At 34.2% G+C, this 21,968-nt stretch overlaps 1 protein-coding gene across 2 annotated transcripts in view; it reads left to right on the forward strand.

Moving 5' to 3' along the window:
- The window catches only part of LOC139086222 (putative lysozyme-like protein), a 42,947-nt gene that overhangs the window by 16,538 nt on the left and 4,441 nt on the right, over positions 1-21,968 (forward strand). The window contains exons 2-7 of one of the 2 annotated variants that reach the window (XM_070634602.1): positions 2,572-2,706; positions 2,867-3,019; positions 9,670-9,816; positions 9,888-10,042; positions 10,381-10,571; positions 10,714-10,869. In XM_070634602.1, the coding sequence (XP_070490703.1) occupies positions 2,572-2,706; positions 2,867-3,019; positions 9,670-9,816; positions 9,888-10,042; positions 10,381-10,571; positions 10,714-10,869 (937 nt within the window). The remainder of the gene's footprint in view (positions 1-2,571; positions 2,707-2,866; positions 3,020-9,669; positions 9,817-9,887; positions 10,043-10,380; positions 10,572-10,713; positions 10,870-21,968) is intronic. The other variant, XM_070634603.1, reaches the window with a different exon arrangement.

Genomic DNA, 21,968 nt, shown 5'->3' on the forward strand with positions numbered 1-21,968 from the left:
ACCTTAACATTACCGTAGCTAAGTAACAAACATGTATTCTGGTACTTTTTAATCTACGTCAGTCTTAATTGCCACCTTTGATGTCATTAAAATTTTCAATCCAAGATTACTAAGTCATCAAATGTATTATAAGATTGTTACATAACATCCATATAAAGCTATACCTTATTAAATGCTATTAATAAGCTTCTATATGCAAATAGGAATTTCTGAGTATAAATATCAAAGGTTGATGTACAGTTGTCAAGTTGGTTACCTACCAAGAGGTCGAAGAGAATTTTGTGGCTGCTTTGAAGACATTGAAAATGAAAAATTTTTTGTCATGGTGAAAAATTCTTTATGAAAATTGATGAAAATGTGAAACTTTTTCTCAAATCATTGAGTTCATTTCAATTCAAAGACATGAAAAAAATCTCCAAAAGCATCAAATGTTAAGTCGTAAAATAGATGATGAATAAATTTCAAATTCTACGAAAAGTTTCGCGTCAAAATAATTATAAAAAAGTTTTTAAGAAAGTCTGTGGGACTGAAAAAGGTGAAAAATATTAATTTATATCTATAAATATCCGCACGTAGCACCTACGCTGTTATAGCTTTTAATCAGGCATTGCTTCATGCTAGTCTTACTTTGTATTCAATTAATATTGAGCAGTAATGGTATTTGGCGACCGGATTATGTCAAATATTCTTGCAAATGTCTTACAATGTTGCACTCTGAGCTGTAGATTGTTGCGCACTAAACTCGAATTCCCATGCTTCATGATCTGCTTCAAAATATAGTCAGGAATTCTGGAAATTTTGAAAGATTTGCTTTTTTACAAAAAGGTCAATTTGAGTGGAACTAGTTGCGAGTAGGTGACCTTATGTCTAGTTTACTGATAGGGAACATTTTTCCTTTTCGTGCAACACCTTGGTGATCAGCCACAGTGAGCCGCGGTACGTAAGTTACCCACCACTGACTGGTCTTGTTATACACTTGACATGCTATGACAAGTTTCACATGCGAACTTGAAATCCGCTAATCGTAGTCTGTTTCACTAGTGTGAAGTATTCCCGAATTGCACAAGTCGGGTACTTACTTACTTACTTACTTACTTCGATGACCGTACAGATCAACTGTGATTCATGGCCTCCCTCAGAGTCAAAGTCGATTAATCTATCCAAAATCTGACACAAGGACTGAATTTAGAAATTGTGCAACTTGAGATTCCTGTTTCAGACAAATCCGCCAAAGCTTAGCTCAACCTTATCTATACGCTACCTGCAACAAGCTTTTATCAACCAAAATTCCAATTTTCAGCAGCTAAGTCTGGAACAGTTGACCAATACACACCTCCTTCACCATCCCATATTAATCGACCTCTCTCTGCTCATTAAGTTCTCAAACTACTTTTCGGAAGTACTTAAATAACTTTTATTACACTCATAATGACTCTCATGCATACTTGCAATCTGAATATTTTTATATAAGGTAAAATGAATCCAAGCCGTTGGCGTGGCATGGAAAGAAATGCAATAAGCGAAAAAAAATATTCTCATTTGAACCGAAGAAGTTTCGTGTACAATACTTAAGATGCAAGGCTTCTACACTTTGTGTATGCATTTTAATTGGAACAACGTGTGAGTCGTAAAAAGGTTGGATTTTATCGGCGATTGTGGACTTTTGTATTGTGCTGGATATTATACCTGATACTAGTAATTATGGGGATATTATGGTTGTTGAGATTTTAAGGATAATGAAGAAGTTGTTGTCAAGAGATACTTGGAGATACTCTTTTATGATATAATTAAAATTAATTGAGGGACTTAATGATGTTCGTTGAGGTATTTTGATATGCATAAGCTTGGCATAAGCTTAAAAAGCATCAAGTTTAAAGTATTTGAGACATTGCTGTAGCTGCTATGTTGCAATATGTTGTAGAGGTATTGACAGGACTATAGCAGTATTGGGCAACCTTTATTGTGACACGGCACACAGGCTGCCCATCACTGGACTAAAGTAAATAGCAATCTAAGTGCAATTTCACTCAATAGCTGAGAAGTAGTTCAAAATATAGAAATAAAGCAAAAGTTACTGAATTACTTCCAAATTTCCACAATGTTTCTCACAAAAGAAAGCCTTAAAATTTCCCACGTGCCAAAATAATTTGCATTCTCTTCCAAAATTGGACCAAGGTGTTTGATGAAGCCATATCCAAGCTATATTCAATTATTTAATAATTTTCGTCATTTCCTTTACCAAGAATCTCCCTCAAATTGCCATTAAAGTGATAAAGCCTTACACCTTAGTAACATTAAACTAGGGCAAGTACATGCACAACAAGCACGTTCATATAGTTCATTTTAAATCATTGATACATAAACATTAAGAAAGCTTGTAGTAAGGAATGACATTTTATGTTGCATAAAAATTGCATTTTCCTGCATATGCATTCTATCCTTTATTAATGCTGCTTGTAAAAAAATAACTACATAAAACTTTTTTCACTGCACGAGTTACATTACATGCTGTTTTCCTGCTTACATTCATTCATTATTATTCACCTATTCAATCCTTTGCTTTTTTTATAGATTGCATGCTTTATCATCCTTTCCCTCATACCTGTTGCACTCATGGAAAGTGCTGAGAGTTCAGCTGAATCATCATCAGCCGAGGCAGAGAGAACGAAACGATCTGGATTAGCACCACTCGGTGGAGTTCTTCAGGTAAGCATTAATGTCAAACTCAAGCGGCACACTGGGGCATATAAGCCATTATAGCTGTCGTTTCGGCAAACTCCATGTCATTCTTACAATTTGTCGTCATGTGCCGCTCGGGCAATAAAATGTATAGATAATAAATAACCTAATGTACATCATAAATTAGACACTTCAAAAGAGCGCATTCAGTGCATCAGCATCATTATCACAAGGAAGTGCTAGCAGTGTTGCTGGTTTATCAGGTGCATCATCAGGAGGATCAGGAGGATCTGGTCACGATTCACACTCATATGGTCATGATTATGATGAACATCATCACGTAAGTTTGCAACTTTTTTTACTTGTAATGAGCTTCTATGTAGCATGAGAAATTTTAAAGGATATGAAAAGCTGGATGGAAAAAAATTCGTGATTCATGAAGAAAAATGTGAAAAATTTTAATTTAATGAGAATTCGGTGAAAAAAGTGAGGATGTATAATCATGATTATTAAAATTCTTGGTTATGTTAATGAGAATTGTGGAGAATAGAAGCTGATGTTGGTGCTGAATTAAATTATTAAAGTCAAATCTAGTCAAATGAGCATCAACAAATGTAATACTCAAACTTAGTTGCTCTTAATGAACTCATACAATCTACGCTAACATACAAAGAGCGTACTCATGAGTATACTCAAGAGCAACTACTTTATTATTTATTAACATGCTCACTGTATACTCAGAGTATGCTCTTTGTTAATTAGAGCTAATAGACAATGAGAATACTGGGAGAATACTTACCTAAATGAGCGGACTCATAAGTACACTCTAGGGCAACCATCTGTTTTATTTTAACCGGGACGCTGCTGTACTTTTCTCCCTTGCTACTATGTCTCGATGGTCATCTTAGTATACCCAATCAATTTATTTGAGAGTTTGAACAGTCATGTGCATGTTCCTGGTCTGTTTGGGGACATGACAGCCAAATTACATTGAAATGGCGAGAAATGTAACTCCACACCAGCGTGAGTCTGATTTGATACAAGATATCTTCGAATCTGGCACCAGATCAGAGTTACATGTGCCTGATTACAGATTGTTTGCAAATTTCTATTTCTAAATCACAATTATGGCTCGATCGCTATAGCACACCGTAGTTTACTAGGGCATCCTTACAATTTTTTTAAAGAATCCTTAACTCAAAAAGCTCCCCGTGACGGCACAGTAATAGCTGATTTCAACCAAAAACAAGAAAATTGCGATTGTACAGCTCGGGTTGCTTATTAATCATGCAATATTTATGAATAAATTACCTCATTATTAATTCAATATTTTTGACAAATTTCAATTCATATAATCAGAATTGATAATCAAAAAATTATTCATAAATTACCAATTGGAATCATGATTGATTATTTTAATTACAATTGCATGCAATTCTCACAAATTGAAAATGTCTATAAATATTACAGATTTTGTATCAATTAACATTGATATAAATACATGAATTTCAATTAAAATTTTACATAAATAGCTTACAAATGTTAAGCTTATCTGTAGTTGAAATTGAATATTTCCTAGAAAGTAATAATATCCAAAATCGGATGTAAAATTTTCGATTACAAAATTTCTAAAATCCTTCAAATAACCCAGCAAAATGACAATAATACACAAAAATCTCATCCAAAAATAAAATTTAATTTTCCAAAATATTTTCATAATCCAAATAAATGTATAACAAAATAATTCATATACACATGGCATTCTCATATGTGCTTACAGCGTAACAGAAAATTATTCAACATCCTATCCCACTTGATGAATACTCAATAAAAAACATTTTTTTTGTTCATCTTCATAACATTTACAAAATATGCGTTTTTGAATCATGAATAAAATTCTTGGTTATTGCTCATATTGTCGAGTTTGTCATGGCATTTCTCTCATCAATGCTTCTTCCTTCATTATTATTCAAAAACACTACGAAATGAGACTTTAGGAAGTGGTGGATTAGGGGTAAGAATGAGATGAAGTTAGGAATCGGTGCTGAACAGCACAAGGAGGCAAATTTCAATTTTAGGCATGATTGTGGGGCTTAGATGCAGTCATAACAGTGATGTCGGGACACCTTCATGTATTGTTGTTAATGCAGTGACGTATGATTCCCTAATGACTCCCATAATGACTTTAGGATGTCTTCATCACTACCCCAATGACTCAAGAGTGCCTTTATGACTCAAGAGTGTTTTAGCAACTCCATTGTGCCTTTCGGAGGTTTTGAGAGTTAGTTAAGAGGTTTGAAAAGTCAAAATAAGATGATTTACAATTTAAGTTACCAAACCTCTTATCCAGATCCCTGCCTACAACCCTGCAGCCTCATATCCCAATCCCTGTCTATAACTCTGCAGCTTCCCATCCCAATCCCTGTATACAACTCTGCAGCCTCCTAATCCTTACCTTCAACTATACAGCCTCCCATTCCAATCCCTCCCTATAACTCTGCATCCTCATATTTCAATCCCCTTCTTACACCTCTGCAGCCTACTCAATCCATCTCAGCATTAAAAACCCTTACACAACATTCCATTGCACGTATCTCTATGATAATAACAATAATATTTTTAATAAAAAAGTAAACATTTATGTACCAAGAAGAGGAAAAGAGAGACACACAAGCATGTAAGAACGCAATACAGCATCAACATACAGCTTGTTGACAATTCTAATAGCTAAACCACAATCACGCAAAAATCTAGTCACAAATTTGTCATATGAGAATATGATTTTTTAATGAAGCTACAGTGTCAACTACTTAAAATGCCATAAATGTGAGAAACCTTTCAAGTTGATTTTAGCTTAAAAGCATCATGCGTAGCTAATGAGGGGGCTTTTGATGATTATTAAAAAATTATTTGTTGGTAAGGAAGCTGTTGGTAGGAGGGGTTTTAATTAAAATTCGGGGAAATTAATGCTTTTGGAAATTTTAAGAGGAATTATGAAGTTTCTCGTGTCCTGTAAATTAAAGTGACTGGGTGGATTTTGATCTGTACATGTATAGCATAGACAGTCTTAGCAGGCAAAGAGCATACTTCCATGATACAGAAATACTATTTCGATACCTAAAAGCGGTCACTTTACCAGTTATGGCTGTATTTTAAGACATATGGAAACAACAAATTCAAGCATGTTCTCAAGCCTATGTTACACTTCCAAGTGAGCAGTCAGGATATGTCCAATTGGTTATTCCGAAATCCAATACCAAACCGCCGTGATTCTGGAATACTGTCGGATTCAAACTGAGTCCTGGATCGGATTTTTGATCGCTTAACTGATTTGAGCTATTCGGGGATGGTGCATTGACCGAGATGGGGCAACGATATAGCCTGGGGAAATGCATCGAGCCAGGTATTGGCTGAATCTAGCCTCACTAGCCTAATGTCAACTCGACTCTAGTGTCTCTGTGTGCTACATAGCTCTCTAGTGCTACATTCCATGGATGTCTCCCTTTTCCATTACAAAAACCTTCGAATTTAATGAAAAATTGTCCTAATTAATTAATATTGTTCATAACATTGGCATCAAATGATATATTTATTTTACCGAGAAATTCGATTCCTTTGATGATAATTAAAATAAAAGATGAGAAGAAAAGTAAGAAGCAAGGCTATTGATCGACATTTATTAATGATATTTAAACCAAATGTATGAAGCTGAGCAGAAAGTCGACATCATCCACGCTTTAGCCATATAAATCATTAGTAAATGAAGCCATTCACAAATAGTAGACTAAATAAAAAGGAATCAACTTTTCATCATGCTGTTTACACCAAGAAAAATGATGAAATATGGCTATAGACTTAGTTAATTGGATTAAATTTCATTTGTGGAAGCTCATTCGACAGATGGAAATTGTGACTGAATAGAAGATAAATTAGGATTTTGTGGTTGAATTGGTTTCTAAGACTATACATTTGTGGTCTCAGAAAGTAAATTAAATTTAAGTCAATTGAAAATCTTGGTGGTTCCAGCATTATTTAATAGACTTGTCATGTCACTTTAATGGCTTTTTTTGAAGGCATAAAGCTTTGAGAAATTTATTTACCAAGAGCTTCATTCAATAGCTAAGAATATCCTAATGGCGACTTTGACATTGCTTCCTTGATGTCTAAACACTTGGGTAAATAGAATCATCTATGCAAATATTTCAAAAGCATCTTACAGAAGAAGCTCAAAGTCAAAAAAGTACGCAACAAAAAAATATTCATCCTTAAATATCATTTGCAGCCTTCTTTCTACACCATTCAAATATTCATTGAAAATCGGATGAAAAAAAAAAGCTTCTTACTTTTTCCGCCTAAAAACGGAATCAAATGTCAATAATATTATGTCGCCCGGGTGTCTGTGAATAAATCATCAAATGGTATTGAATTGCTTATGATATTTTGCATTTATAGAAATTTGTGAATCTGTGGGGTTTCATGCGGAACTTGAAAAAAATTTTGGTAGAAGGTGCTCATATGTGGGGTATCGAATGTCTGTGTATCCAATTTCAGACAGTATTCATTGAGTATTTACTTGGAAATCTCTTGATGCTCGCTGGTATTTCCGGTTTTTATATTTTTGGATTTTTTTAGAATTTAAAGTCGTCATGGACACTTTTCTTTGATGTTTAGACAGGCAGTTAAAGCTTTTGGATGACGTTTTTGTCTTATGACTAGAAATGTGTTGGAATAGAATTCATTTAATGGTTTATCAATGTATGGTTTAATCAAAATCAAAATACATATAGAATTTAGATTGCCGTAGGGAGTGAGGATACAGAATGAATATGTTGTATATGACTCTTTGCCATATAATCAACAATAAATCCAGATAGCTCAATGGTAGGAGCAATAGACCGAAAATTGTAAGATGTGGGTTCGAGTCCCAATTGAATCCGATATTCGGAATTATACTTTTTATGTTGGATTGACCACAATTCTATCATAAAATAATGAACATCTAAAGTCAAAAGCTAATTACAAAATCTATCATCTGATATCTAGAATCAAGGCTTACCTGATTCTGTTTGAATCCAGCACCATAAAGATTAAGGCAAGAGCTTGGTCAAGAGTAGCCGGTCTAGGTCAAGAAATCATACGAAATCAAATTTTGGATCGATTAAGCAACTTGTGCGTTATGTTTCATGCTTCTATAGTCTCTGAATCTCTTGAATTCTAAGGTTTCTTTGAAATCTTTCTAATTTAGACAGATTAAGGCAAGTTTTAGATTGTCTCGGAACTGGTCAAGAGTAGCATATCTTCACACTTACACAAGACCCTTAAGGTCAAGAAATCATACGAAATAACCATAACAGTCAAAGAACATGCTCTATTCTTTAATGAGGAAAAAAATTTAAATTTCTTGATATTTATTATAATTAAAATAATTATATCAAATAAATATTTTTATATCTATATATATGAAAAATTGCCATCAGTCACTTTAGCGCAATGGTTTAAGATACTGAGGTCATGAGTTCAAGTCTTGGCATGAGCGAGCTTTTTTTTTTTTTTTGATAAAGTGTGAAAATATGAAAAATATTCTGCAGAATTTCTGCAGCTTGCTCTGCTCTTGAGAAGTTCTGCATGCTCTTTGCATGCTAAAAAGTCACTCCCTTGTTCACCTTTATACCAGATCAATTCAAAAAAGAAGCAAATCAATCCAGACCCAATATTAAAATTACCTCTCAGTACCACATGTCAGCACAACAAAAAAACAGTGGCTGGATAAATTGACGTACGCAATAAAATTCCATAAGAAAACAATTTTTCAATATCACATACCATATTTTATAGCCGGAAAAAAAGCAATGGGTATATAAATTGCTGAGTGTGTTATTCTTTGACCTTGTCACGATTTTTTCTCGACAATTTTATTAAGTTGTTCCTTTAAAGGCATTAAATTCTAAATTTACATTTTCTGACTACAGCCAGAATCTTAAATTTTTGTACAGTCTGAAATCTGAATCTGTGCTTCTTACAAATCCAAAAAATGTTTACAAATTTAATGACTCGTGCTCATATTACATACTTTGTGGAAAGTGCTGAAAGCTTTTTAGGTTTCGGTGTTTGTGCTGCGGTAACATCACGTAAATATTTGTAAATAAGTAGGAGCTTTGCTGTTCTTCAAGGTGAATTTCTTATTGTTACACAATAAAAATTGGATTTTATTGTTAGTGCCAGTGTCTTTAAGGCTTGAGAATCTCAAGTTTGGATCGAGTTTGATGATGATGATGATTAGTTCCTATTGAACCGCTGTAAATCATGAGATGTCATTAAAGGGGTTGAACAGGTTTCGGTTCTTGAATATAATGACTACTTCTGCTAGTTACTTGTGTTGTTGCTCTGCCAGCTTCGCTGTGGCTGCACGTTAAGTGATCAAGTTTGAGCATCTGAATTTAAGTGAGGATTGAAGTGGCTTCCTGCTTTTCCATCTTGCAACACGCTTCGTATTGCCTCAAAAAATCTTTTTAAGCATCCTAAGCATCCTCAGCAGACTTTGCACCCTTACCATCCTCAGCATCAACACAATCCCCAAAATCCACAATTTTACAAATTCAAACTTCAAGAACCAACAATCTACCACAAAATTCCTGCTAAAAACACCCTTAAACACGCATTCAAACCCCAACAAGTTCCTCCGAAATTCAATCATTATTCAAATGTTCACAATCACAGCTTCAATTCACACAAATCACTTCAATTCAGCACCTCTACAATGAAATTTTATAGAACTACTCACTTGACATTCGTTTGCCATTTTCACTGTGGCTTTACATGTGACAATATCACATGTCATGAATATTAAAAAAAAAATGTCATATTTGCGTCGTATCCAAATGATTTTCATTTGCTAGCTTTATTATTCCTTATTCATTTCAATACCTTATGCTTGAGCTACTTTTCATTTTGCATATCTCTCATGCTGTGCTGTGTTATATTATTTTTCAGGATACAAAAGCTTTTGATGGATGGTCTTTGAAGAAATCAATCCTTAATACACTTTTACAAGCTGTGAAGGCAATCGCTGGTGGTGTTACAACATTACAAGGACAACTCATCAAAGGAAGTGGATATTTAGTCACACAAAAGGGAAAGGTGAGCAGTAGCTGCAACTGATTTTGGCATGAAAACATTTTAAAATTGAATTTTTTATGAATTTTTTCCAGCTCATTCAACAAGGTGGTGATGCTGTCTCAAATGCTGGTAAAAATATCATTTCTTCAGCACATTTAATCAAGCCAGATCATGATGATGGACATGGATATTCAGCTGGCGGTCATGGAGGTTCATTCGGTGCATCATTTGGAAGCTCAATTGGAGGGTAAGCATATGTAGTATTTGGTCATTTGTTAGGGGTTGGTTGCTATAGCAAGTCAGCTTCCCAAGCCCGAACCAGCTTCCGCTGCCCCTCCCGTTTGAAAAAAGTCTGGTTGTGGCACTTCCTTTTACTAAACTTATACTAAGCGTTCGCCTTGTCTTGATTTGACCAATTCTTGAGCCCAGACAGAGATTTCTCAGGAATTGTAAATCCAGGCATCAAGAACTCGTAGATATATCCATCCATGCTAGCCACTATGCAGCCCTAGTGTACATCCAGCCCTATTTGTTCCAAAACCACCAAATAACCCAAAAATCCAATAATCTCTTCTCTATTTCCAGTGGATTGGGACAAGCCATCGGTAACTCACTCGGTGGATTAACAAAGTCAATCACAAGCTTATCAGCCGGTTCATCAAGTGGAATCACAAGTGCATCAGGTGCCTCATCAGCCGGATCATCATCACATGGTAGCAGCGGACATTCAAGCAATGGACATTCTGATGGTGGATATACATCATCACATGGAGATTGTAAGTATTAATGTTGTGCTGTACACTTACACATATTGTGTGCCAAAACACTTTTTCCATATCCAAATCACACTTATAACTGTGAGAATGAAAAAAGAGAAAAAAGTTTTAAAGTTCAGAATTAAAACTTATTCTCGATTAGATGCAGCCATCGATCATGGTCATGGAGTTACATATACAAATTCATTCGACAACTATGACACGAAACCAGTTACATACGAATCGTATGGACCACCAAAATCTACTGTTTCACACATTGAACAACCACATGCTATTTACGGTACTCCTGAATATAATGGTGAGAATTGATTCCGTAAACGTAAAAAAACATTGATTTTGATGCACGATAACAAAAAAATTTTATTTCCTGACAACTTACCCGACATAACAATCTGACTGTAATAGGATTTCATACTTATAACATTATCCGTTCATTTCGTTCCTTTATTTCCATCCATCCTGAAAACAAGATTTTGATTTTCTTTTTTTTACATTTATGTAGAACATTGAATTGGTGGTATTTATAGCACATAACATTTTCAATGGAATTAATGTTTTCATCCATATAAACGGTGCATTTTATGTTTGCGACAGGTTCTCAGAAACGAGCAATTGCTGCATATTTAAAGTGAAATTTTGTGGATATTAAGTCTGATTAAATTTGAAATTTAATTTCGGATTTATTCTTTCACGTCTTGTACTTATTTTATTGAATTTTTGAGGATTTGAAGCAGTGGTGGGCAACCTTTGTGGTGCCTAGTTTGTTGCCAAAAATTACATTTACCATGTGCCAATGTGGTTTATAATGAGATTTTATCGTCGAGGCTTACCACCAAGGTGTGCCGCGAATAATAAAAGGTTGTCCAGCACTGATTTAAATTTAAAGACGACAGATTAAATGTCGCTAAATATTGTCATGATGAGACAAATTTTAATTCAAGCTGTAAACAGATTACAACTTTCTTTTCATTGTAAACTGAATGAAGAGACCCGAGCGGCACAAATTGAAGAAGGTTCCACCTCGGAGCTTCTAAGGCTACATCTCGGAGCTTCTTAACTCCACCTCGGAGCTTCTAAAGCTTTGACACGGATCTTCTAAGGCACTGCCACGGATCTTTTACGGCTCCTCTAAATCTCTCTTATTATTAACACCAATTGAAAGCCCTTTGACGTCCATATGACTGTCATCTCCATTTATGTCACTCGGGAGACATTCGGGGTGATTAAATAAGAATGAAGGGGAAGTCAGTCAAGAAAATTCACAGAAATTCTTGAAGATATGAATTATAAAGCTTTATTTCAATTCAATTCTAGAAATTTTTTGGTGCTGTTTCTGATATTTTTTTGGTATTTTTTTAATCAAGACAGTAATATTTTTTTGTTGCTGCTCAGTTGACATTTATACCCACTGGCGCTTTCCTTTTTGTAGAAAATTTCATTAAAATGAACTTGATTCTTGAGACTATGAAATGTTGAAATTTATGTTTATTTCTGGAAGGTATAATTTTTATGGTTATACAAACTTTAAATTTCTGTAAGTTCTTGAGATTCTTGAGTGACATTTTGGTATAAAATGTAGATTGAAGATTAATTTAGTAGCTTAATGGGAACATTAAATCAGTTTGAGGTATTTTCATACTCAAATAATGTCACAAAATTAAAACTAAGTTGGATATAACCAACAATTATATCCTCAAAGCAGCTTAGAAGTAATTAAGCTTCAGTTGTCAGTTAAACCTGCATTTCTGATAAATACTGCATCTTTTTAGCGTCCAAAAAAAGATAAAATGATCAGCAGCACGAGTAGCAAGCTCAAATTGAGTGGATATCTCAAGATATAGCAGCTCCTGTAACTAAATGTCCTCAAAGTCTGTCTGTTACTTACTTAATTACTTCGCCGGTCGTACAGATAAGTTGTGATCCATGACCTCCCACAGGAGTCGCTTGAAGCTGGCTCTTTTGCTGGCTTCCACTATGCTTTCCCAAAATCCCGAAACTTTTCCGGGACCGGGACGGGATCGAGAAAGCATAGCTCCCACCTGTCAATTTCCGATACCAAGCGAGTCTGTCTCTTACCCAGCAATTAATTAAAACAACTTTTTCCAATATTTTCACGAAAACTTATTAAATCTTTTACATTTTCAATTTGTAATCGACATTACAGTAATTCCCCTTGAACTCCTTAACAGATATCCAATAAATTATTTTTAAATTATCTATCATCCTCGAGCACTATCTCATGATTTATTTATAGCATCAAAATCTCATTAAATTCTAAGAATAGAAAACATTTAAATCCCTTCAAAAACATCTTTGAGTTCCTGAAGATTATGAGACACAAATGTCTTTAAGTACACAATTCTTATTTCCCTTTCAATCTCCTTAAGCGTTGAAAAGTTCCCTTTTTTTATTTTAAATGGTTTTTCAGCACATTTTTAATGAAATTACGAAGAATTAAGGATGAAAATTGAAAAGATCCATTTGTGGTTTGTGTGTGGGAATTGATTCATTTTTGTTGGATTTTAATTGGTGAAAAATGGCAACAGAAAGTGGATTATTAATTATTTATGTGGAATAATGAATGAATCAGATGAAAATTAAGCCTTTGAGTCATTTTAATTCAAATTTAAAGAAATTAAATTTTTAAAATAAAGTTAAATCTCGTTGATAGCAAGCTTAAAGCTATACATTAGATAGCTATCGAAAAGTCCTTTATTGTTATCCTTGAGTATAATCCAAATGTCAGTTAGATATTATAGTTAGCTTATTTATTAAGTTTCCGGCTAAGTCCTTCAACCAGGATAGTCATCTATAAAGCAATCTTCAAGTATAAACTTGCTAGAACCTCAAAATATCAATGGACTTACACAATTTCCTCTTCAAATTTTCCCCACTTTTCAACTTTTCTGCAGAGTTAATTTTTCTTTTTTTTCTGTTTTTCTCACAACTTTCTACCTTATGTTTCCATTTATCGCACTATTTCCTTTCCATTTTCTGTTTAATGTCGGAAAAATTGAGATGAAGAAGAACTACAAAGTTTCTTGTGAATATCAGTGCAAGTCAAACTTAATTTTCTGTCTGTCTGTTTTGTGCTTATGTCAGTGCTGTTAAAATCAGAATTGGCAGTATTCAAATGTGGAGGCGACTTCTTGGTGGAGGCGCCTTTATGGACTTTTGTATTCCAAACTCTCTAAGTCTTGCCAACTCTGGTCCAAACTGGGTGAAACTACTACTTTTGAAAAAGCCATGAATGATATTCCTTGAGCAATTTCGGTTGGTGCTTACCACCGAAGTGTGTCGTGCCCCATAAAACTTTAAGCAACACTGACTCATATAGAAAAATCAAGGAAATTCAAATATAATAAGAATATGAGGCAAAGAATTGAGCATTTCATTTCCTCAAATGTAATTTTATTAACACCAATGCCTTACTTTCCAACTTCAAAGATTTCTATTCATCCCTTCTGTTATCGCTACATGTAGAATTTTTCTTCAATTTTGAATAGGATCAATGAATCCAATTTGTATGAAAAAAGGTGTTTGTATCCAACAATCCGAATAACCAGCAGGGATTTTCGGGGATTTTTCAATCAAAACTTAATTTTTTCCAAAGAATTGTTGCTAAATGACGTCTAACCTCGACAAGCAAAGAGTATGCATTTGTGATACAGAAATACCACTATGGTACCTAAAAGCGGTCTCTTTGTCTGTTAGGGTAAGATCAAAATTTTGGCTTTTACAGCCAAATTACACAGGATTGTAGATTTTTTGAAGGTTTTCATTAGTTCTGATCATTTTTAATGCTAAGATGAGTGTATGTGCTTATGAAAGTGCTTGTCATACTCAAAGAGCGATGGTGACCAACCTGTTTTGTGCCAAGTCAAACCTTGGTGATAAACCACTGCAGAAACCGCAAATGATATGCAATTGGAGGCAATTCATAACATTTTCGACAAATGTTGGCGGTACACTGATGTCGTGGGTTACACAGGTTACCCACTACTCTTCCACAGCTTGACACACTTTAACACTTACCTGCCGAACAATTCCCAACCTAAATTTCCATACGCAGCTGTAAGAAAGTAATTGAGTGATTGACCTTATCTAATGCAAACTTCAAAGCGAATTTCCCTTCATTCATCCGTAAATCCTTTAAAAGACATTCAAGGTCTTATACCCTTAAAATGAGATGAAAATGAAGTGAATATAATTTATTTCACTGAAAAAAAAGGCATTAAGATAGATTGCAAAGATCAAAGGTGAGAGATTGGCATTGAGGAGATTTCATTGCCGAAAATGTTAAGCTTTAGACTTTTTTTTGGACATGATAATTTTTCTTTTGTTTAAACGGGCATCATCTCCGTTTAATCAGCTCATAAAGAAGGTCAAGAGAAGCGATAATTTAGAATTGTTCCTTTTCATGCCTGCCAAAAAGGCATGTACTTTAAAAAATATTCAACTCACATTTCAGTTCCACAAAATGTGCCTAAATTACTTCCAAATGATTTGCTTCTTTCCGTCAGAATATTCAGGGTACGGAATTGAAGTTCACTCATATGGAAGTCATTCACATGGGATGTATTTACTTTGTGAATGAAATGTGTAAGTTTGACATGAATTTATGATTTCTCAGCGGCACTGCTTTAGTAAATTTGATGGAAAAATTGAAATTTTTTTGTGGCTTGTGGGAATATAGGTAGTAATTTTGTGAAGGATGTCTTGTGGGAAATTTTCAATTATTTTGTTTTAGTGATGATGCTTCATATTAAGTGTGTTGGATATGCATAGGAAGTTTAAGTATCAATTGTAATGAAGTGTAGAGCATGGAATATTGTAGATTAGTTGCACAGCACGAGATGCATTGATGTCCATCGATTGCACTTATTTTGAGAAGAATGCAGCTATTATTAAGCATTCTTGTTTTCCATAGAGCCTGGGACGTAGCTTGAAGCACCCTAACCTGCTGCCCCTTCTTCTCCCCTAAATATCTTCCTGCATAGTACCCTATAGGGCACTTAAAGAATAATAAACAGCAAAATCCAAAGCATTCTCTCTGCAACACTCAAAAACTATGTCAATGTCACATTGATGTTGCGATAATGTCACAGACACTTCGACATTGCAAAATTGCAATATTCCAAGCAATTTTCACAATAGAGTTTGTCCATTGTTGATTTTTAACAGTTTAAATTCTCTGTTGACTGCTTTTCATGAAAATAAATTGAAAAATTCCATTTTTTCATACAATTGTCCTAAAAAAATTCACACAGCAATTCTAGCACGTCAAACAATGCTAAAAGCCAAACAATAATTGAGTTTTTGGAACAAAAAAAATTGAGAAAATTGCTAACCCTAACATGCCTTTTATTTTAACATAAAAAGCAGCATCCCTGACAGCATCAACAATTTTTTCATGTGTGTAAATTTAATATTCACAATCAAATGCAAAAAGTTCAACCATCTATGCTAAATTACATTTCCATTTATTTTGAATTTTGTCTCAATTCATGTTGAATTTGTGAGCAAAATCACTACAGTTGTAACCAGGCGATACATAATAAAATGGCTTTCTCAAAGTTCGAGCTTAGATTTATTCGAATTAGATTGAAGCTGTCTGTATGTGATGCTCGGGATGAGCTGATGTTTGTGGATTTTTATGAATTTTTAGAATTTGTACAATTTTAGAATTCTGGATTTATTTTTGATTGAAAATGACTGAATTTAGTGCAATTTCTGACATTTTAATCTCAATATCCCTCAAATCCAAAAGTCTCTTCCAATTAGTCATGTCGTATTGTTGAGAATGGATCGTAATCCTTCCTCACCGTGGCAAAAGGGCTGCTTTGGGTCTTACCGTCAATAGCAAGCAAAGAATTTGCTCTTAAGAGCAGAGCAACACACAAGAGCAGACGCATCTAGTATAGTTAAGTTGAATAAGCTCTCGAGAGCATGTTCTTTGCTTGCTAAGGTGTTAATATGGCGACAAAGTAGTGCCTTAGCAAACACAGTGTACTTTTGTCCTGCATACTTCTACATTATGTTCTACATACCTCAATAAAAATGAAATTTCAACCAACTACCTCAAAACCAACTATGATTCAATTTCCATTCATTCCACAGCTTATCGCATGTGTAAAAACTATAAAAAAAATTGTTAATCTAATCAAAAACCTACAAAAGCAATTACTTCCGTTGCTAATGTAAACTACCGATAAAAAAAAGATATGTAAAACTAGCATTAATAATTATCATAATCTTATCTACCCATGTACAACACATGGAAATTTGTCACAAAAACAAGATAATGCCTGTCTATACAAAAACCTTCACAATTTTTATGACACTGGAAAAATTTGTCGTACATCCAAAAAAACTGATCAAATCCATCCAAATAGTTATTTGTCCATGATTGATGAAAAGACATAACAAGCATTCCTATTCCCAAAGCTTCCTCAATCATTGTCTAGTTTTTCATGTAATCCCCTCTCAAAAGAAAATAGATAGAACAAAAAAAAGCCTCAAACTAATGATGCTGAAGGGATGAAAAAAAAGGAAATGATTCTTCTTCCTTCCTTTATCTTTTGTGGATTTCTTGTAAATGGGAATAGTTGGTGACAAGAATAATGGGAAGATGAGGAAATTTCTTGACCTTTTGGGAATATTTTTATTGAAAATGTGGCTATGGAAATTAGAATATTATCTAGGGAATTTATCTGGTGTGTCTTTGAGGATTCAATTCCTGGTTAATGACTTGTCATCTTCAGAAAGGTGATTTCTGACGTATTTCAATCTATATTCAGTCGGAAAAGAACATGTATAGGTATATTCACCTGAATTGGCATGTTTGAAGCTAGCCCGAGTTACATGATGATGCGGCGTCCTTGCAGGCAAGGAGCATGCTCTCAGGAGCAGAGTAAGCAAAGGACAACGCTTAAGAGCATGCTCATCAAGTATCTTTAAGATGTACAAGCTCTCAAAAGCATGTCCTTTGCTTGTTAGACCTTAATAATGTCCCAAAATTCTCTCATTCCTATGTCTTTTGGACCTAAGCTCGAAGTCCACTCAGATTTTGTATGAAAAAGTCGACTCAAGTCGTAGTCACACAAAATTCTATTCGACATCCAGCTACAGTCAAGTCACTGACACAGCGATACCTTAGCAACAACATTATGTGCTTTACAGGTGTTCCTGATATTTATCCCCATTAAACTTAACATTTCTTAGCACGTTTCCTACTCAAAAAAGTCAATTTTACACTCCACAAAAATTCAAAGCACGAATTCCAGTACTTTAAAATTATGTACAAAATCTAGTCAGATTTCATTCCCTTGACAACGTATCTGGATCAAAGGAATGGATATTCCTTCCTACATGAATTTTATTTTTTTATGTAAATTAAAGCTTCTCAATTTTAAAGAAGAACATGTAGAAGAATAGAAAGGAATTTTTAAAGTCATTTATGTCATGATAAAGAAGGAAAGAAGAAAGCTCATTATGAATAAGGAGAAGGAAACAATAGCAAAATAAAGAACAAAAAGGATGAGAGAAAAATTTCGAGAGTTTCGATATCACTCAAGCATAAATTTTCATTTTAAAATGAGAGTGTTTACTCGCATTATAGTCAGTAACAATCGGAATGTATTTCTTACGAATTTTTTAAGGATGTGTTTAATGGGAGATGAATAAGTAATGTAAATTGAGGATGGTTACTGAGGAATTTAGTGGAATATTAGATGATTTGCTTTTGGATGTGCTGTAACAGAGTTTGATTTTGTCCTGAATTTTGTATGGAGTTGAATCGACAATCTGCATTGATTTCTTAAAGATTCATGAATTCCTGCAAAATTGCCTGAAGTCTAGTCGACTTAAACCAACTTTTCCATACAAGATATGAATAGACTTCGAACTCTGACTTTAAAATTCTCGAATTCATGTCAAATTGCCAGGAATCGAGTCTACTTTTCCACACAATATCTGCGTCAACTTGGAGCTTCGACTCCAAGATTCAAGAATTCATGCAAAATTGCCACCTGGAACACCAATCCCAAGCGACAAAACGTAGAAAAAGTCAGCCATAGACACAACCTCAACGTAACTTCCAAAATCAACCCTTTTGTCACCTAGCTGACCAACATTTCATATCCAATCTGTTACAAACTTCCCATGTCCCTCAACCATACATACAATCTAAAAGCCACTAAGATTAATAGAATGACAAACTTTGTTTCTATCCATCAAAAACACTTGCTGGTTACTTTTCATCCTAACCACATCCATATTAAAATCCAAGCAGCGATGAAATATTTTTAATAATTTTTTTTTTTTGTTCCAACAAACAATTTTCCACTTTTATGAGATGTTATGCATGTAAACATTTTTAATTTTCAACTGTGTAATGCATGAATAATACTCGAGTGAATTCTTATAAAATAATAACAGAGTTGGAGGTATTGGGGATGGATGTTGATGAATTTTGGCTGTTTTTTGACAAATCGAGTGTCACTAAGGTCGAAGAGAAGTGTGTCTCTTAAGGCTTAAGACTATACCAACAGCATAATAGCCCATAAAATCTTTTTTAAAGGTTCACATTCTCCAAATGGCCTGACCTGATCTTGTTTGAGTTCTAACTTATTGATAACTCAGAATCATTGATCAGACCTTACAATAGAGGCACATGTCTAGAGGCTTTGGGATGGTACAACAGATGACAGATCGCTGTGCCGATTTTGCCACGCTCTACATAGACCTGCATATTATTACGTAGTATGTGCATGCATAGCCCTACGTTATATTTCATCCCGCTGTATTCTACAATTGAAAATTAAGAATCCCACTCTGGACAACAAAAAAATAATATTTTTCCCCTACATAACGCTTGTGTACATACATGAGTGAGTGTTTATGTGCCATTATTTCAACAATATTTCCGTGTTATGAACTTTTAATGCGGAAATTTTTTTAATTTGGTTGGAGAGGCTTGTACTTGAAGTCGTCTGTGAGAAATTTAAAGTTGCTAACTTGAAAACTAGAGTGTGGAACTGCACGAGCGTAATGGAGTGGTGTTGAGAAAGCAATTAGATGGGAAAATTAAGTAAACAGTCTGAGGGAATTTTAGGGATTTTGATGGAATAGAGGAGATGACCGAAAGGATGCGCGAAGGCTCGGTTTTGATGAAATTTTCAGACAGAGACTCCAAAGGGTGTCTTGTTCCCTAACAGGCAAAGAGCATGCTTTCAAGAGCTTGGTCTACCTAAATATACTAGTTAAGCATGCTTGCGAGCGTGTTCTTAACTTATTCTGTCTTTGAGAGCACTTTGCCTGTTAGGGGTTCTTGATAACGAGTGTCACGTAGGGCCCGATTGGCACATAGAGTCTCTAAAAGCTTTTATAACGTCATTGTCATAATCCCTAACATGCAATGGGTATGCTTATGGTACAGAACTTCGACTAAGGTACTTGAAAACGGTCTAATTGCCTATTAAAGAATGTGTCGCATGGGATATATCAAGAAGCTCCTCATTCTGTTTGTCATCTAATTATCACATCCAAAAGAACTTCTTCTCCCTTTATACAGCTTAATGATACAGCCTCAATGATTTATTTTCTAATCCAAATCAAATCAATCCCAAATTTTCACAAAAATAAATTCATCTCCGACGAATAAAAAAACAGCCCCGAAGCCATCAATTTTTCACGGAAATCTAACCTCATCATCTAGACTCAATTTTGACACATAAAAAAATAATACAGTCAATTCTATCAATAAATTCTCATCTCAAATTTCACATTCGTCAGAAAAGAGCAAATACAAATCAATCATTCTTTGTTCCTCAATCATATCTCCGAGAATCTACTTATCTCAATCAAAATGTAATCGAATATCGAATATGATTTGACTTTTTTTTTGTGTAGACGTAGACAAGAATTAATATCGGAAGATTTCCAATTTCCAATTTTTTTTAAGTGATTTTCTTCAGAATTAAAGACTGAAATGTGTCGTTAAAATGACAAATTGAAGAGTTTAAAGGAAATAAGGGTCGAAACTTTCACGGTCGACAAACTTTTGTGCTATCTCATTCTTAAAAAAGATTGGAAAAAAATCTTAATCAGTTTATGCGATTCAATAAAAAGGCACACAAAAAAAGTTTGTCAATGTTAAGGTCTTCTCAAAGTTCAGGAGTTTTTAGGAGGATTTTGGGAGATTTTTGAAGTGTTCAAGGACATGTTTTGCGGGGAATTTAGAAAACTAACTTGAATGAGCTACTGAACTAGATTAATGTGGGAAACCAGGAAGATTATTGAGCAGCTCAGAACTAAAGCAGTCAAATTTAATCCCAATCAAGTTAATTTGAGCTTCTTACTTAATTTGACGTCAAAACAGAATTCAAAGGAAGCATTTTTGCTGATTTTCATGACATAAATGCATAAGAAATTGTCCACAAACTGTCAAGCTAATAACAAGACATATCGGTCGATTAACGACTTCTTGCTCCACATTAAACAATGATACCCGATCAAAACAAATGAAAATGGTTCATCCACGGAACTTTAAAGACTTTGCTAAACCTCTTTAATTAACATTAAATTGAAGCTGCTTAAATTTGGCAGCCATATAGCCTTATCCTCATTTGTATAGCTCAGGATGATGTCATAAAAATCTCAAAACGTTCAAATTTCTTCAAAATTTCATTCCAAATGTTTAAACTTCTTCTTAGCTCCTTTCTTCAGAATTTCGTTCCATTTCCACTTTAAAAAATTTGGTAAATTTCCCACATAATCAGTTTTCCTTTGCAAAACTGCTTCAACTACGCAAAAATAGATTTTTTTTTTGATATTTGAGTCACATATAGAGAAGTACTTAATACACATACACACATGGAGAAGAGAATGAAAAAGCAATGAAAGCGAAAGTTTATTTAAAGCTAAACAAAAGGAAGAGAATAAATCGATTGAGAATTGAAAAGTTTTAATTCAAATTCCGATGATGTTCAATTTTAGATTGAAAAGTTTTGGAAAAGAATATGTATATGGACAAAGATTTTGTCAGGATTTCCAGGTAAAGGTTTAAGAGATCAAAGCAATTTTGGGCCTTTTTTAAGCATCGCAGTCTGAATTCTCATTAGGATAGAAAAGGAACTAAGTCCGAGAGTGATTCTTAATTTCTTACCTCTATATTGTTTACCCTTCTTTTACTTGGGTTATCCAAATCCTCGTATTCGACGAATTTTCCAGACCAAGGCAGGGACCAACACGTCAATGGATATCCCTGAAGACTTCTCAGACTCGGTTTTCAGAATTCTTCCTTTTAAACTCTTCAAATCCTTTAACAAAAAATAATTTCAAATCAAATCAAATCAATTTAATCTAAATTCCATCTAAGGATGCTTACCCAATTCA

Source organism: Chironomus tepperi, unplaced genomic scaffold, assembly GCF_022539635.2.
Source record: "Chironomus tepperi strain 1889 unplaced genomic scaffold, CSIRO-AGI_Ctep_v1 contig_85, whole genome shotgun sequence".
Taxonomy (NCBI): Eukaryota; Metazoa; Arthropoda; class Insecta; order Diptera; family Chironomidae; genus Chironomus; species Chironomus tepperi.